Raw genomic sequence first — 19,613 nt, 5'->3', positions numbered from 1 at the left:
TACCTTGAATCGAAAGGGGACTTTGTATCTTTTCCTCTTGTTAGATCTCCTGAAGGGCAAGAGCCATATTTTTTTTACTTTCATATCTGCTAGGTTACTTTACAAAATGTGTTATGCACAGAAGGTACTCAATAAATGATTAATTCAATAAAATCTAATTGGTTGTGTGCAGAGGAAGGATTCCATAGAGAAGTGACAGGGCAGGGAGGGCCTAGTCGCATGGGCATGGTTTTGAGCCGTATTTCTCTCATCTCCCCATCTCTTTCCTCCCGCCACCAAGCCCTACACACAACTTCCCTTAGCGCCATCCTAGGACCCATGTTTTTGGAAGTGAGCCCAAGGACCAGGTAGTCAACACAGCACCTGACTTCAGGAAGCAAACATGAAGCTTTGTTCACCCCATGCCCAATTTTCTGATCATAACACTTTTTTTTTTTTTTCACATTCTCATTGAAGAAAACTTGGAAAATACAAAGGTTAAAAGATAAAAAATTATATAACCTCAATCCCTCCACCTAGAGATAATTATTAGGAACATTTAAGTGGATTTGTTTTCCATCTTTAGGTGTATCATCTTTCTTTTCTTCCTTCCTCCTTCCTGCCCTCCTTTCTCTCCTTTCTTCTCCCTTCCGTCCTCTTCTTTGTGTTTCTCTCCTTCTCTTCACCTTCTCCACAGTCCCCTCTCGAATGAGGAACAGATGTACCTAGTAATAATCTTCACATAAAAAGTGGGGGCCTATGTGAAGAAAACTCTAAAACTTTAATGAACAACGTCAAAGAATGCCTGAATCAATGGAAAGGTATATCATATTCCTGAGAAGGAGATGTTTATAAGTATGCCAGTTCTTCCCACATTAATCCTTATGTCCAGTGTGATTCCAGTCAAAATTCATATGGGTTTTATTTGGTTTACATGGGAATATTAATTTTTTTCAACTTGCTGATGTTCATCATCTTGAAGAATAGGTAAAAGGCCTCATTTTTTTTTTTCCTAAAGAAGATTAAGGAAGGTGAACTTTTTATACCACTTATTAAAACATATGATAAAATTACAATAATTATTTCTATGGGCAGAAAAATTGATAGATTAATGAAATTAAAAAAGCATAAATATTGACCTTAGTATAAAAAATAAGTTGGAATGTAATAAAGGTGATACTGTAAGTCAGTGGGAAAGGGAGGACTCCTTAGATGAATGGTGCCAAGTCACTTGGCTAATGATTTGGGGGAAAAAAATAGATTAAATCCTAACCTTGTATTCGATACAAAGAAAACTTCAAATGGATTAAACTAAAATAAGATGTTTAATAAAGAAATCAGAAAGCCATTTAAAAGAGAACTATTTTTCAAATTAGTCTAAGGAAGATTTTTTTCAACATCATAACCTCATACAATATTGACAACCCTCATTACAAGAAAAGTCCATGTTTATATTAGGCTACGATCACATCTGTCACTAAGTGATATTCTTGGGGCAAATCACTTATATTTCATGGGCGTTAGTGTGTCTGTCAATTTGAGGTATTGGATCAGATCATCTCTAAGTTCTCTCCTAGTTCTGACCATCCATGATTCTGATGGAAGTCTGTTCTTTGGTTTCCTTCCTTCCCCATTCATGACCACCAACATGTGACATGTGAGACAGAAAAGCAGACCAGGTGAAACTGTTTTCTGTACTGATTGTAGAAGTAAAATTCACAGAAGGTTTTTTGGGTCAATATATGCATTCAAAAGAGCATTTGTTGAGTGCTTTTTATGTGTGCAACAAAATATGCAGTCTGTCCTCATCACGTTTACTTGTTACCACTTTTAATACTTGAAGCATATTAGAAATATTGTCACTCCCAATTTCTGAGTCATATAATTAATATATGGCTTTTCCAGAATTCGAAGATGTATTTTCTTTTGACATTCTGATTCAGAATTTAGAAAAATTATTCAAAGAGAAATTATGAAAAAGGGCAAACTCTTATATACTTACATACACATATAACATTAAAATGATCAAGTGAATATTCCTTTAAAATTGGCTTTATTACTAAATGAGTTAATATTCTTGATGGACTGTATTTGAGGTTAATCCCTTCAATGATTTCGGCCAAAAACACTTGAACTGTAAGTGCTTCTAACCTCCTTTCAGGTTTGCTTAGGTATCTCTTCCACAGACTGTACTGATACAGCATAGAAATTATGGCAAAGCCCAGTGGAGTCATTGAAGTAAGTCTCAATACTGCTCAGGAAGGGATGCCAAATTAAATAAAAAGAACCCCAGCAGTTCTGCAGCTGCGTGCCAACCCAACTGCTGAGATGAGGTAAATGAGGACCAAACTTTATTTCACTTACGACCCCAGCCAGTATTTAAACGAAAATGCCTAGAGACTGGCACACTGCTCTATAATAAGGAATAAAGAACAATAGCAAAAATAATTATAATAGATGATAAACTCATTCACAAAATCTTTCTTAGATCTTAACTGAAACGACTACCATTTAAACTCATTTCTTCTCATGTGGTATCAAGTATATACATTTTTTTCTTATGAAATATAATAGTCATTTAAGTGAAATCGGCAGTACTTTATTCTCTAGTAATTACTTTTCCAGATTAAAATTTCTATTGGAATGCCTCAAATAAATGCTATTTAATATGGTGAGAAAAAATAGCAACAAGGAATCATTACATTTTTGTCAACCTGAATTCTTCGGAAAATTCTGGGTCCAGTGTGTTGCAAGCTCCTTCGAAGAAAAGTTTTATGTAAAATCCAGTTATCACTCGTCTTTTATTAATAGCTTTACAGAATGGTCTACTATTAGCAAATTATAGCAATAGCGTTGTTAGCTATGTGTTAATCTTTGGGTAATTTTTCCCCCTGAAATGTATCCCAAAGAATGCTGGTTCTTTGGAATGTTAATAGATATTCCGTGCAAGAAGAGTATTGTGGTCCCGTAAAACTGGGAAACAAGAGGTTAAAGAGAGTCAAGACTAATTTTTATACCATTAAGCCACCCAGAGTCACTAACACAGGGATATGCCTTACAAAACTTTAGGAATGGCGGATGCAGTTAGCAATGTTTCCTGAAATTCCTCAGAGCCCTTTTCTGCAGAATAGCTCACAGAACTGTATTCTAAGGAACACACTTTGGGAAAATTTGCTTAAGTGCTGGATTTCATAACAATTTTAATGGAAAAATATTCTAGATTATATTACATTTTCCTTTGTTAGTCACATTTACCGTAAGTTACTGTTTTTTGGGGGAGATTGGGACATCATAATAGCTCTACTTTACGTGATGTGCTGTACAGGGTCTGTGAGGCATGCAGATGCCCACACTTCAGATAACTACTATGTGTTCAGAATAGTATTTCTGCTGCAGTTTCCTCCGTAGTCATTTCTAGTCACCACATTCCTGAAGTCTATGTTTCACAATCCCACTTGTCACTTCTGTTGCTAACTACCCTTTTATCATCCTAAAGTCTCTTCTAGCTCTCAAAATTATGATTCCATGTATCTTTCTTTCTCTCCCTTTCTTTCTCTTTTTTTTCCCTCTTCCTCTCTTCTTTCTTTCTTTCTTTTTTTTTTTTTTTCCTGTGTTTTCTTTTTTCCCTTCCTGTCCTGAGCTTTGACAGCAGTGTGCCTTGGCTTTTATCAGAGGCCAAATGGCAACACTGTTTCTCCAGGTTATTGAATCAACCAATCCGAGTTTTGTTTCTGCTCCCACTTGGAAACTTTTCATTAGTTCTCTTTCCATATTCATACCTCTCCTATACAATATACTCTACAATTTCAATATTTTGAAATTGAGACTTATTTTATGGCCTGGGATATCATTTATGTTGGTGAATGTTACCTGTGCATTCGAAAAGAGTGTATATCCTACAGTTGTCGGTTTGTAGTGTTCTATAAATGTTAGGTCCAGGTGGCTGATGATGATTTTCAGCTCATCTGTATATTTACTGATTTTTTAAAAACTGATTGTTTTCTACCAATTACCAAGAAGAGGCTTTAAAAATCATTAACTCTAATTGAATATTTGTCTATTTTTTCATTTAGTTCTGACATTTTTTGTTTTAATATATTTTGTGTTAATATTATTAGAGACATTCACATTTATTATTGTTGTGGTTTTTGGTTATAAGAAACTTTCATCTGTTTAAGACTCTTCCATCTGTTTCATCTGTTTAAGAAAAATCTCTTTTCCTCTCTCATAATGCTCCTTGTCCTAAAGTCTACTTTGATATCAATGTAATTGCTTCATCTCTCTTTTGCTTATTGTTTGCGGGGTATATCAGTCTTTTTTGTTTTTACTTTCAACCTGTGTTTTTAAAATTAAAATGCATTTCTTAGAGTAGCGTTTAGTCATGTCCTGTTTTTTTAAGTTCCGTCTGATAATCTCTACTTGTTGAGTGTTTAATTTATTTCCATTTAATGAAATTATAGATATGGTTTGATTTAGAACAACTGACAAAGGATTTTTCTTGGCCACTTTGCCAGCTGTGGACCTCCACAGCTGGTGACATCCTCCCGGGCCTTTTCTCAGCCCCAGGCCCTAACACTGGAGGTGCCCTGCCCATTTGGCCCACCAAGGTTACATACAGCGTGTACTTGCTTTTGATTGTTCCTGAGCTCTGTCCTGCATCCAGGAAGGTTATGCTGACAATTTGGAGGGTGAGGAGGGCAGAGAATAATTTTATTGAGCAACAGAACAGCTCTCAGTGGACAGGAGATGTGAGAGGTGGTCCCCCACTCCCGAAGTTGGGTGGTTTCTATTCCAGTCTGGCTGGGTCTAGGGCTTTTTATGGACTCAGAATGGGGAGTGTGTGCTGACTGGTGTGTGAGTATGCAAAAAAGGGTAAAGGGAAGACACCACTCAAAGGTGGGTATGACAGTGTAAGAAACCAATTAGTAAAGGGTAGGTATATGTAAAATAGGTAAAGGGTGGGGATTAATCAGAGGAAAGCACACCAGTTGGAAAGACAGGTTCTCAGTCTGATCCAAGGGGTTACCCAAGACTTGTAGCTAGGCTTTAAACTGTCTGGGCCTGAAGCTCCGGTTTCACTGGGGACACACCCCTATCTGCCTAAGCATTTGTCTGCCTCCTGCTGCTATCACAGCTGTGTTTCTATTTGTTTTCTATTTATCCCATCTATTTTTTGTTCTGTATTATTTGTTTTCTGACCGACTTAAGGTTACATATTTTAAAATAATTTTTAAGATTCCATTTTAAATCTTTTATAGCTTTTAAACTATACCACTTTATGTTAATTTTAGTGGTTGCTCTAGGAATTACAATATTCATCCTTAACTTTAACTAGAGTTTCCTTGAAGTTAATATTGCACCAGTTCACATAAACTGTACGGAATTTGCAACTATTGACCTCCCAATTTTTTGTGCTAGCATTATCATCTACTTTACATGTATTATAAAATGCACATCATATAATAATTTTTTTGTTTTAAATAGCCAATTATTTGAGATAAATTAAGAGAAAAAGATACCATCTTTTATATATCTGAGTTGTCATCTGAAGTCATTTTCTGTTGGCTTAAAGAACTTTTTTAAGCATTTTAAAATTTTTATTTAATTTAATTAATTAATTAATTTTTTGAGATGAGAGTCTTGCTCTGTCTTCCAAGCTGGAGTGCAATGGTGCATTCTCAGCTTATTTTAACCTCTGCCTCCAGGGTTCAAGCCATTCTCCTACCTCAGCCTCCCAAGCAGCTGGGATTACAGACACCTGCCATCACACCCAGCTAATTTTTGTATTTTTAGTAGAGGTGGGGTTTCACCATGTTGGCCAGGCTGGTCTTGAACTCCTGACCTGGTGAGCCACCCACCTCAGCCTCCCAAAGTGCTGGGACTACAGGCATGAGGCACCACGACCAGCCTTAAGCGTTTTTTTAAAAGAAAGCTCATGCCTGCCGGTAACACTTGTTTGTATTTTGTCAAAAAAAAAAAAAAAAAGTTTTTAGATTGGCCAAACATGGTAGCTCATGCCTGTAATCTCAACACTTTGAGAGGCCAAGGCAGGCAGACCACTTGAGGTCAGGAATTTGAGACCAGCCTGGCCAACATGGTGAAACCCCACCTCTACTGGATATATAAAAATTAGCCAGGTATGGTGGTACATGCCTGTAATCTCAGATACTACGGGAGGCCGAGATAAGAGAATCACTTGAACCCCGGGAGGCAGAGGTTGCAGTGAGCAAATATCACGCCATTGCACTCCAGCCTAGGCAGACTTAGTCTCAAAAAAAAAGGGGAGACTTAGTCTCAAAAGGGAGACTTAGTCTCAAAAAAAAAAAAAGTCTTTAGATGACCTTTATTTTGAAAGATTTTTTACTGGATATAGAATTTGGAGTAGACATGTTTTATTTCTTTTTTTTTTTTTTTTTTTAATTTTGTGCTTTAAAGTTCCATTGTTTCTGATGAGAAATCAACCATTATTCAAATTGTTCCTCTATGTATATAGTGGATCTTTTCTCCTTTTCTGACTGCTTTCAAGATTATTTTGCCTTTGACTTCCAGGGGTTTGATTATCATGTGCTTGGATGTAGTTTTCTTTGTGTTTATTCTGCTTGGGATTCATTGTATGAGTTTCTAGGATCTGTAAGTTTGTTTTTCAACAAATTGGGGAATATTTTTGCCGTTGTTTCTTTAAATATTTTTCTCTGTAATTATCTTCCTCTTCTCCTTCTGGGTCTTCAATTACATGCAGATTACACCACATGATATTGTCCCACAAGTTACTGAAGAACTGTGATGTAAAATTCTTTTTCCTGTTATTCAGATTAGGTAGTAGCCATTGATTGCTCTTCAAGTTCCCTACCCTTTCTTCTGCCCACTCTAATTTGCTGTCAAATCTGTTTCATTAATTTTTATTTCAAATATTTTACTTTGTTTTAGAATATCCATTTAGTCCTCTTTTATATACATTTAATTTCTCTGCCAAGATTTTCCATGTATTCATTTATTATTATATTTTCTTTAAGGTCTTTAAAATATGTCTAACAGCAGCTCTAGAGTCCTTATCTGCTCATTCTAATATCGGAGTCACCTTAGGATCTGTTTTTATTGCCGACTTTTTCTCTTGACTATGGGCTGCTTCTTCCTATTTCTTTGTATGTGCAGTAACTTTCTTTGTTATAAACATTATAAATGATATGTTCTAGAGACTTGGAATTGTTATTTTGCTTTCTAAAGTGTTGATTCTTATTCAAGTAGGCAGTTAATTTGGCTAGATTCTAACTCCAGACTCTATCCTTGCTGTGGTTGGTAGCAGCTGAAATCTCTGCTCAGTTTTTGCAGATTTTTAGCAGTTGGATCTTGGCTGGACTCCTTAAAAACCTCTTTCAAATACATGGAGCTCAGAGGTCAGCCAAAGATTTATATGGTATTTGTTTGCAAATGTTGGAATCTCCTCTCCTTCTTGCAACTTCCTTATTTCTATTATTTCTCCCTATTTTCAGCATTTATGACAGCACTAAACTGCATCCTCTGGCTTTCAAGCCAGTAAGACTGTGTTTTTCTTATTGAATTATATCTACTCTGCCTTTCATAGTCTGAAAGTACTTCCAGGCCAGAAATCACACACACATAAATCTCAACTGTTGCAGCTCCCTTCTTTCAAGATCAGCTACCCTCTAGCTTCTGCCTGCTTTCATTCTAAGTGCCTTCAAATAGTTGGGTTTTGTTTTGTATTTGTTTGGTTTTACATTTTGTCCAGAGTTTGTTGTTACTGTCTTCAAGAGAGAGACTCTTTTATAAGCTGCTTCACTATTGCTATAAAGATAATATTTGCTACTGTACTACCTTTACCAAAATAGAAAATATTTGCTACTAATATGTCCATTTTAATTGTTTCTTCCCAGAAAGTCTTAACATCATCATCATCATTATTATTATCATTATTATTATTATTATTATTATTGAGACAGAGTCTTGCTCTGTCACCTAGGCTGGAGAACAATGGCGTGATCTCGGCTCACTACAATCTCCACCTCCCTGGTTCAAGTGATTCTCCTACCTCAATCTCCTGAGTAGCTAGGATAACAGGTGTGTACCACCATGCCTGGCTAATTTTTGTATTTTTAGTCGAGATGGGATTTCGCCATGTTGGTCAGGCTGCTCTCGAACTCCTGACGTCTTGATCCGCCCATCTCCACCTCCTAAAATGCTGGGATTATAGTTGTGAGACACTGTGCCCCACCAAGTGATTATTTTTAAAAAACGTTCTTTGCTCTTTTTCTTCTTCAAGTAAGATAATAAGACAGAATTAGATGAGTTCTGAATTGGGCTATGCCTTCAGGATAGTATACAAATAATTACAATATATGTTATAAATGTAACAAGATAAGTAAAACGAAAACCATAGAAAATAAGAGGAAGAAGAGTTCAGAAGTGATTTTCTATAGGAGGTTACATTTAAGCTAGTTGTTAAAGGGTGACAAGAATTTAATAGCAAAGCAGAGAGGAGAAGAATATTCTAGATGGAATGTTATAAGAATGCAAAACAGTGCTAGGTGAGGCACAAGTCTAACTGATTATATGTATAATTTATGACATAAAAATCAATACTTAAAAGTTCATGGCATGAACATACTGCTGTACACAACAACATGGTGAATCTCACAACCACATTTGGAAGAAAAAAAGCCAGATACAAAAGAATATATACTGTTATAATCTATTAAGTTTGAAAACAGAAAAACAATAGGTGGTAATAGAATTCAGAATACTGGCTGCCTTTGAGTTGTGGTAGTGACTGGGAGGGAGCACGTGTTCTGGTGCCTGCAGTGCTCTACTCCTTGCTCTGAATGCTAGACCCACAGTAGTCACTTGATGACAATTCGTCACTTATGCCTTTTGAAAAATGAATGTTGTGGCTGGGCACAGTGTCTCACACTTGTAATCTCATCTCAGCACTTTGGAAGGATGAGGTGGGAGGAGCATTTGAGCCCAGGAGTTTAAGACCAGCCTGGACACCATGGGGAAACCTCATCTGTACACAAAATACAAAAATTACCCAGACCTGGTGGTAGTTCCAGCTACTAAAGAGACTGAGATAGGAGATTGCTTGAGCCTAAGAGGTTGAGGCTGCAGTGAGCTGTGATTGCACCACTGCACTCCAGCCTGGGCAACAGAGAAAGACCTTGTCTCAGAAAACAAAAAAAGGAAAAAAAAAAAAAAGAGTGTTGTACTGCAGTAAAATGTTTACATGGAAAAAAACCCATTTCTGGTGTGAAAAATAATTTATGGTGTACATCTCCATATATTAATTCATTAATTCTTCACAGTAGCCTTATGGAAGAAAAGTGATGGTGAATTTAATGTAAAATTGAATTCTGTAAATACAAAATAAGTTATTGCTTTATTTTTTATTTTTATTTATTTATTTATTTAAAGACCAGGTCTCTCAGTCACTCAGGCTGAAATGCAGTAGCATAATCACAGCTCACTGCAGCCTTGAACTCCTGGGCTAAAGTGATCCTCTCACCTCACTCAGCCTCCCAAGTAGCTGAGATTACAGGTGCGTACCCAGATAAATTTTGTTATTTTTTATAGAGACTGGATCTCACTATGTTGCTTAGTCTGGTACTGATCTCCTGGCCTTAAGCAATTCTCCATATCACCCTCTGAAAGCACTGGGATTGCAGGCATTAGCTGCTGCACCCAGCCAAATTCTAGCTTTATACATAAAGTATGAAATAATTCAAATTTGAGTGAGTTTTATATATTTCTACACACACACATACACACACACACACACACACAATTCACTATTCAAGTGAATTATAGCTATAACTATATATGTATAATTCACTATATATTGTGTGTGTGTGTGTGTGTGTGTCCTGTATTATTTAGGATATGAGTCCTGAACATGTAGAAAATAACAATAGATTAAATACAACCATAGTTAACAGTTTGAGCATAGCAGTTTGTGGCTCATTTCACAGTTCTACAGTGTCAAGTACACACACAGTTTCCATCTGACTGCTCTTACCTCCTGGATAGGCATCTATCTTGTGATCTCAGGTGGCTATTCAGCTCCCACCATCCTGTCTTTATGTCAGTCAGTAGAGTCACTAGGTTCCTATACCACTGGCCAGAACCTTGTCAGAAAGCCACACAAAGCTGCAAGAGAGTCTGGGAGATGTAATTTCTGGCTGAGGAGTACATTGGATGTTAGCCAGCAGTCTTTGCCATACCTGGCATTCTTTGCCTGTCTTGAATTATGTGAGTTCAGAATTATGAAATGTCTCCAGAAACAGATCCTTTACATAAAAATCACTTGCCCTGTAGATAAGAGGATTCCTATTTTACAGAAGATAAAACTGGAACTCAGAGAAGTTAAATAACATACATTCTGCACATTGCTAATTAAGTGACAGAGCTAGGAATCCAATCCAGTGCTCCAAGCCCAAGACTCTTGCCTTTATTATAGATGCCTCCCCAGGGAATTTTCTTCTGTCTCCAAGAATGCTGGTAAACCTGACTGAGAGAAAGTGAGACTCTTGTATATAAGTAAGTTAAGTGGCACCAAGAAAGTCATGAGAAAGTGGGCAGAGTGGTAGGACATATGGCTAGAGCCATTGATCTAAGCTGTGCTTGATGAAAGCATCAGAAACTCAGAAAGCAAGAAAGTATACAGTAAAAACAAACCGCACTGGACCATGAAACAGTGACATGCATTTTTCATTTGGCCTCTGAAACTGATAAACTGTATGCTCTGGTTATTTTTCCTTTCTGTTTCTTAGTTGTCCTTTTTCATAATATGCAGAGGGGATTGGGGCAGGGTTGCCAAATATGATCATCCAGTTTGAGCACAAATTCACCAAGCAGAAGATTCTGGAACAAAGTAGAGAGGTACAGCATAGCTCCAATCCTAACCTTTCCCAACCTTCCAAGTACTACCAGTAAATTATAAAAATACTGAGATTCTCAAAAGTTTACAAAATCTGGAAGGAAGACAATCAAGCAGACATCCTTATTTTTTTCTGTCTTCTGACTAAGGAGGCTTTTAAGAAATATGAAATTGGAAGGTAAATAATGTGTCTGATATTTTCTAAGAGAAGCAAAGTCTTCAGGACTCTACGAACATACTCTAAAGTGCTTGGGGGTTGAAGGTAGGGAGGGATGGCCTTATCTTCAACTAAGTCAGCAAGTCTTGATAGGGGATGTCTCAAGAGAGGCAGGAGAGCCTAAAAACTCTAACTAAAGGACTGCATACCTCAACAGAGGCTTCCCCACTCCAAGCCCGCAGGTACCAGAAAGGTAGAAAAAAACCAGAATGCCCAGTTCTGAGATGTTGTTGGGAGAGATCACACTGGTACCAGATAATGGGAGAGTGGATTCTATATCACAGCAAGTGAAACTTCTGGGCAGAGCCACGCAAGTATGCACAAGGGAAAAAGAAATGATATGGTTTCAGTAGGGATTTCCAGTGGTCTTTGCATTTTCTCGGTGTCAGTATTTCACCCACAACTAATGAAAGCAAGGGAGGGGAGACAGAAGGGAGAATCGTGGGCTGCAAAAGACAAAGCCTAACCTAGAAAATACATAAATGAAGGAGCAGAAGGAATTTTCTCAGTTTCTTCACATTATACTACAACTTAATAAGAACATAAATTAATTACAACTAGAGCTCAAACATGAAATGATAAAATAACAGAATTTTTAAAAGAGTGATTGCAGATATAAAGAAACAAATTGAATACCAGAATATTTTATGGAACTCATAAATAAACTATAAGTACAATGAATATAAAAAACACACTGCCGAATATTGAAATACTGGCATAGAGAAAAGACTGTAAGTACAGTAAATGCAGAAGAAAAAGACAAAGGAGGTTAGTTAGAAGCTAATAGATACACCTATTAGTTTGGTACAGACTAATAAAGAAATCCAAAAATATGATGACTTAAATAAATTAGTTTATTTCTCACTCTCAAAACAGTCCACAATTGAGAGATCCAAGGCCGGCAGGACAGCTCTGCTCCACACTGTCATTCAAAATGTGATTTCTTTCATCTTGATCTCCGTCAGCTCCTCATTACAGTAGTTACAGGACATTCTTACCCCAATGGTAGAAGCTGGCTCCTTTCCATACCCACATTTCAGCCCACAGGAAGGATAATGATAGTACTGGCAAGCACTCTGAGGACATGACCCAGAAGTTACACTGATCACTTCTGCGTACATCTTACTGGCTGGAATTTGGTCACTGGTCCACATTTAGGCACAGGGCATGCTGGGAAATGTGTTCTGTGACTGAACAGCCATGTGCTCAGCTAAAACTCAGGATGTCCTATTCTAAGAGAAACCAAGTAACACAATATGAAAGATAAGGATGAGCCAACATTTAAGGACATTTGGTGTTCTTAAGACAGAGAAGCCAGAAAATGAAAGCAAAAGGGTATTGAATAATGTAGTAATATAAGAAAATTTTTCCCAAGGTCAAGAAAGAACTGAGTCTACAGGTAAAAGAAAGCATCAAATCCCAGGAAAATTTGATTTAGAATATTTAACATAAAAATATTTTTTAGTTAAACATTTGGATTTTAAAGACAAAGAATGCTTCAGACATCCAGATAAAAAGCAAGTAAACCACCCACCAGGGGTGGAAAAGCAGATGGCTGTCAGATTTCACAATGATTCTTGTTGTGGAAGAAAATGGTGCAATGTCTGCAAAATTTAAAGAAAAGAAAGACCCTAGATGTAATTCAAACATGACTTGCTTTAATTCTAGTAAAGTACACATGAACACTTGTTGGGAAGAACTGCCTGATAACCAAAGCCAGCCAATTAAGAGATCAATCAAAATGAAGAGCTCAAGCAGAGAAGCCATGACAGATGAACTGTTTGTAAGCACTGGGCCCATTTACATGTAAAGCTAACACTAAACAATCATAAAATTATGATATCAAAACAGAATGTGAACATTATAAATCTGGATTGTGTAAAAATAATGATACAATAAAGATTGGGGAAGTGAGGGAGAGGAGATCAGGGCATCAAGAGAGTTCTAATGTTCTCACCATTTGAAGCTAAGATATCGTATCCAAAATAAAATCATGTAAATAGATCTAAATGATTTTCATAATCAACTTTATTTAACTCTAGAGCAGGGGTACACAAACTACTGCTTGAGGGCTCACCACCTGTTTTTGTAAATAAAATTTTTGTCCATTTGGGCTGCTGTAACAAAATACAATAAACTGGGTGGTTTATAAACAACAGAAATTTATTTCTCATGGTTTTGGAAGCTGAGAAGTCCAAAATCAAGCTGGTGGCAGATTTGGTGTCTGGTGAGGACCTATTTCCTGGTTCATAGATGGCACCTTCTCTCTGTATCCTCAGATGATGACGGGGACATGACAGCTCTCTGGGGTTTCTTATAAGAGCATTAATTCCATTCATGATGGTTCCATCCTCATGATTTAACCACCCTCCAAAGGCCTTATCTCTTAAAAGTATCACATTTGTGATTGTTTCAACATGTCAGTTTAGTGGGGAGGCTAACATTCAGATCACAGCACACAGCTTCACCATTTATTTAGACATTGTCTGCAGGCTGCTTTCTTACTATCTGAATAACAGATAGACAAAAGATCTGAACAGAGCCCCCATGACTGAAATATTTATTATTTGGTCCTTTAAGGAAAAATTTGCCAGCCCTTGCAGAGGAATCATTTAATTCAGAGAAATCTTGCAGTAAAGAAATATTTATTTGAGGTTTAATAATGTGTTAGTTTCCTTTGAGCTGTTTTTTCTTCTATTTATGTAAAATTAATAAGTCCTTTTTTTTTTTTTTTGAGACGGAGTTTTACTCTTGTTACCCAGGCTGGAGTGCAATGGCGCATCTTGGCTCACTGCAACCTCCGCCTCCTGGATTCAGGCAATTCTCCTGCCTCAGCCTCCTGAGTAGCTGGGATTACAGGCATGCGCCACCATGCCCAGCTAATTTTTTGTATTTTTAGTAGAAACTGGGTTTCACCATGTTGACCAGGATGGTCTCGATCTCTTGACCTCTTGATCCACCCGCCTCGGCCTCCCAAAATGCTGGGATTACAGGCTTGAGCCACTGCACCCAGCCTATAAGTCCTATTTTTTATACAACGATGTATCATTCTAAAGATGTCAGGGATGATGGATCACCTGATGATATTTGGCATGATTTCTTAAGCTTTTGTCTTTTGTATTTCTACACTGCTTGGAATCTTTATAATGGGCATACATCATTTTTACCAAAATAATAAAATAGAATGGTGTTTCTATTTGAAAATGCTGGGAGCATATGTGTCAGGACATTAACAATGGTTAATTCTGGCTGATGGGAATATGATAGCTGTTTTCTTATTTACGTTTTTCTATATTTTTTACATTTTCAAAACAATTTTTGGCTGGGTATAGTGGTTCACACCTGTAATCCCAACACTTTGGGAGGCCAAGGCAGGAGGATGGCTTGAGCTCAGGCATTCAAGACCAGCCTGGGTAATAGAGCAAAACTCTGTCTTTACAAAAAAAATACAAAAAATTAACCAGGTGTGTTGGTGCACACCTGTGGTCCCAGCTACCTGGGAGGCTGAGGTGGGAAAATCACCTGAGCTCAGGAGGTCAAGGCTGCAGTCAGCTGTGATCGTTCCACTGAACTCCAGCCTGGGTGACAGAGTGAGACCCTGTCTTTAAAAAAATTTTAAGCTATTTTAGAAGATTTAGCATCAAGTGATAATGTTCTGAATTCCAGTTTAGGAAATAATAATAAAGAACTAGATAGAAGGGGACATTGTTCTATTTATGATTTATATCATATACAAATACAAAGTATGGTTGCAGAATAAAATATAATAAAAAGCATGACAAAAATAGAAGCTACAGCAGATGATATTTGAATTCTTTCAGGCAATCAGCACTTTCATAAAGCTGGTTTTTCTTTTTTTCTTTTTTTTTTTTTTCCTTTTGAGATGGAGTCTCACTCTGTCACTCAGGCTGGAGTGCTGTGGCACGATCTTGGCTCACTGCAAACTCCACCTCTCAAGTTCAAGCAGTTCTCTGCCTCAGCCTCCTGAGTAACTGGGATTACAGGTGCCTCCCACCATACCCAGCTAATTTTTGTATTTTTAGTAGAGATGGGGTTTCACCATGTTGGCCAGGCTGGTCTTGAACTCCTGACCTCATGATCTACCTGCCTCAGCCTCCCAAAGTGCTGGGATTACAGGCATAAGCCACCGCACCTGGCAAAGCTGGTTTCTTTAATTTGCATCAATCTCAATTTACGTTTCCAGTTTCATTCCCCTCTCCTATGCTCCTTCTCATTTCCATGCCCTATACTCCAGTCACATAGAGGAGCTCCTCATCAGCAAAATCTTCATGCGTGAAATACGCTATTTTGCTCCATTGCTACCACTTTTTCTACCTATAACTGCATCCTCTTCTCCACCTGATATAATTTAGTGTTTTCTTTAAGGTGCAATTTAAATATCACTTATTGCAGTACATCTTAACTTTGGCTGCACATCAGAATCACCTTGGGAGCTTTCTAGAAATACTAAGGCCCAGGCCCCAGTCCGGCTATTCTGAGTTAATTGCCCGGGTTGGGGCCCAGGCAGCAGTATTTTTAAAAAGCTCCCTGAGTGAGTCTAATATATAGCCAGGGCTGAGAGTCACTGCAAAGCCTTCTGCAATACCAGCAGGCAGAGTTAATTACTCCCTCTTCTATATTCCTGCAGGCCTTAGCTTTTCCATTGCTCATGAAATTTAATGCTCATTGTGTTAAAGTTAGTGTTATATAGTAAGTGCTCAGTAAATGCTGAAGGTCGTTTCGTTCCTTCACCAACCAAACATTTGCAGAAGTGGTTATCCTTACCATGGAATAGGACAGCAGAGTGGGCAGATGTTTCCTATCCAAGACACTATCTGAGGGATTTATTTCTGTAGATGAAAACACTACCTTTCATTCCCGAGCGTGCACGCGCATGTGCACACACACACACACAAACACACACACACACACACACATATCACGCCACTGCCTTTTCAGCATAGTTATGGGGTCTTGTTTTTACATTGCTGAGTTTGATGCAATTGAAAGAATTAAATGAATGTGCTGATTGCCTGACAGAGTCTGAACATCACCTGCCTACCATCCTCTCCTTTGTGTCATCCTTTATGTTGTGTTTTATATTGGATCCTGCTACTTTAGCTTTCAAGAGTAGGTTGTCAGGTGTTCTTTGTCAAAGGCTTTCAGAAAATCCAGATAAATTGTGCTCTGTGTCCTGAAACTGCCAAACCTATATTTTACATAATCACAGTGCTTGACAGTTTTATTTAAGTTGAATCTTTCTCTGTTCTTCCAATTTACCTTTGTCTCACTGACCCTTATATCCTTATATCAATCAGACAAGTGGAGACCCTGCCACTTTTGATACTGAATATCCTCAGCTATGTACATACCTTCTAGAGCATAGTGCATTGGATATCTCAGCCTCCCTGATTAGCAGGAGACCCTGGAAGCTGTTCATGTCTGGAGGTGAGGTGGGGAGAGGAGAGCTGAGGATGAGGGCCAGAAACCAAGGTGGATCAGCAAGACCAGATTCCTACAATAAATCTTAGGAGTCCTGCACTTATTAAGGCGAGGCTGGTAGCACCTCCCTTTCTCCTTCTGATTCACCTGGGAAGAAACAGATTGCACTAACAGTCTACTCTTTCCTATTCAAAATACTTTATTTATTTATTTATTTACTGAACATCACCAAAGTATTTGATCTTCATGGGGTTACCACATCCTGGCAGTGGGGGCCCTAACTCTTTGCCCACACAGACATTTCTCAACTAATAGAATAGATACTTATTTTGTAAAGTGATTTCTCCCCCTAGTCTTGATGAAGCTTTCCCTTTCTTTTTCCTTAAAGTCACTATGACCTTGATGGCAATAAGGTATTGTGCAACCAAGTCCAATGGCAAATTTTACTAATGTAAAATCAGATTAATTTCAGAATTGAATAATCTGTGCATGTCTAGTATACTGTATGGCCTGAAACAAATCTAATCTTTATGTCTTGAGTTCTTTATTAGTTAAATAGCAAACTGTTACCTAGTTCCCTTGGAAGTTATGCAAATTAATTAATGTTTGGAAAATGACCTGAAAATTCATTCTATAAATGCCAAACAGTTGCATCTTCCCTGCTGAGAGAGCCCACTCATATAATAAAGGTAAAAATAGTGTACTTGGGCTGTACAATCAAATGTGATTTATATGCAATGTGTGTAATCTTTAAAATCTAGAAACCATTTAATAGAAATAATTCATATTTCATAACTGTAATAAAAGCAGTTTATGACTTTAGGAAAAGTCATAAACTTCTATAACTGATCTAGATATTGTATCTTTGTAATCATCTCTGAGATCTGCAAAAGAATCTACTCAGAGTTCATCTTTAACCTGTTAATATTGATTGATATGTTTATCTTTGAATTCTTCCAGTTTTTTTTTTTTTTTCAGCCTTAACGCTCTAACATTTATTTCCTAGGAAATTTTTTTGGTACAAAATTTTGCTGTATTCAAAACCTCCTCTGTCAAGATTTTGCGTTTTTATATTTAGTCATTAAAATTGAACAAAATCTTAATAGTTCTTTTATTAACTACTATATTGACTTTATATAGTGGAAATCACAACATGTTAATTGGATTTAGTTAACTATTTTAAATTATACAAACTCCTGACAGTAGTAGACAATACACAGGGTATTCATGAGCAATAAAATTGGAGCTGATATTGCTACTTTATTAAAACTTAATGAAACTATTCATAACTTTATCATTTACAAGAAGAAAACTGTGTTCACTGTCAAGGCAAAAGTGTTTGCTGAAACAAATTTTTTTTTATCTAGGTAAAGGTTCAGAAGTTAATCAAAGGGTCTACGATATCCAACCTCACGGTTCTGCCATCTTCTTGTCGCACAGATCCCTATTTCACTCCTATACCAGTCTTACAAGCAGATGCCAACAGAGGTTAGTGATTGAATAGCCATTTTATGTGACTATCCTTATATTATAAGGAAATATGAAGCCAGAATTAATGTAATTAGCGTTTAAACTGTACATGTTTTAGTCTAAACTCTAGCCTTGTGAAACCAGTGGATTTTGTTTTTAAGCAAAGGATCTCATCTTTATCTCAGTATATCTAGTACCTAGAACCATATCCGGCATTTTGTAGATACTAAGTGTTGGGTGAGTGAATAAGAAAATGAAAGAATAAGCAAATGAGTGACCAACTACTGAATGTCCTAAATGTAACCGTCTCTACTTTTCCCTGCTATTTAATTTAATTGACCAAAGTGTTAAAGAATGCCTAGGTGGATCCCCTTTCCTATCTCAAATATAACTTCGTGAGATGGTATTTAATTACTCCTTATCTTACCTTCTGTCTGTTGTCTGGAATATTTAGGACCCAAAGCTGGTTCCCAAAGGTTCTTCTGGCACCTAGAAATTCAAAGTCCTCCAGCTTCTAGCTACTGCATCCTCTGTCTGGTGGTGGTAGAGAACCTGAGATCATTATAAGTCTCTGGATTTGTTGAGCTTCTCACATCTTTCCTAGTTATATACCATTGTTCAGTGATCTTTGTGACATACGCTTTCTAGTTAGCTTATGGAATATTTACTTCCTGGGAATAGTAACACCAGCAGAGTATTCTCGTTTCTTGCTTTAATATAATCTTGTATTTTTCCTGAACCAAATTAGGATGAATGAAATAGTGAATGAATGAATGAATGAATCTGTCTATCCATCTATCTATCTATCTGCTATGCTTTAGCAATAGAAGCAATAAAAAAAATTGCCACAAAATAAAGGTAAATCTAGAATTTTGGCAACCTCATCCAGAAAAGAAATCACATTTTCATTTCTAAATTATATTCATGAGAACACATAGCCTACCATAATATTAGGGATTAATAAAACAATCAGCATATATTTATTGAGTACTTGCCATATGTCTGGTATTGTGCAAGATACCATGAATGTCAGGAAACCACAGGCCATAGAAATATAAATACAGTGTCTATGTTTTTTAGGTGTTCCTGTTGCCCTTTAAGGTTGTTTAAGCCTTAACCCAGATCTACACAGGTCGAGAATGAGATGAAAGACTAATAACATGCAGAAGAGAGAAGCATTTTGAAAAATACACTTTAAACTTTCCTACTTTTTCTTGAATGCCTGGCTAAATCCAAAAAAGAAAGCTTTCCACCACTCCTCCATATGGTTAAGAATACAGGTGTTACTTTACATTGACCAGATTTCAACTTGGTTCTGTGTGACCTGAGGCAAATTCTTTCTAATCTCAGAATAAACTGAACTCTGTAAACCAGTCGTGCTTGATCTGACCCTCACCTACATCTCCATTTCTCATCTTACTCAGCTCTTTCTATGCTTAGCCACCCAGGCCTTCTCTCTGATCTTTATCGGGTGAAGCACTTTTGCAAATCAGGCCTTCACAAGTGCCTTTTCCTTTGCCAGTAAAGGTCACTTCCTCAAGCACCTGTCCTTTTCCTTCAGAGATTATCACAATTCATCATAATGCATTTATTTGTAAATCTATTTAATATCTTCTT

General features: G+C 37.2%; 1 protein-coding gene across 3 annotated transcripts in view; it reads left to right on the top strand.

Moving 5' to 3' along the window:
- IQCH (IQ motif containing H) overlaps positions 1 to 19,613 on the top strand; it is a 267,605-nt gene that overhangs the window by 83,330 nt on the left and 164,662 nt on the right. For all 3 annotated transcript variants that reach the window (XM_074392752.1, XM_074392750.1, XM_074392751.1), the window contains one exon: positions 17,894 to 18,014. In XM_074392752.1, coding sequence (XP_074248853.1) covers positions 17,894 to 18,014 — 121 coding nt within the window. The remainder of the gene's footprint in view (positions 1 to 17,893; positions 18,015 to 19,613) is intronic.

The sequence above is a fragment of the Saimiri boliviensis genome, chromosome 2 (genome assembly GCF_048565385.1).
Source record: "Saimiri boliviensis isolate mSaiBol1 chromosome 2, mSaiBol1.pri, whole genome shotgun sequence".
NCBI classification, from domain to species: Eukaryota; Metazoa; Chordata; class Mammalia; order Primates; family Cebidae; genus Saimiri; species Saimiri boliviensis.
Note: the sequence above shows the minus strand (reverse complement) of the source record. Positions and strands in the feature narration are given on the sequence as shown.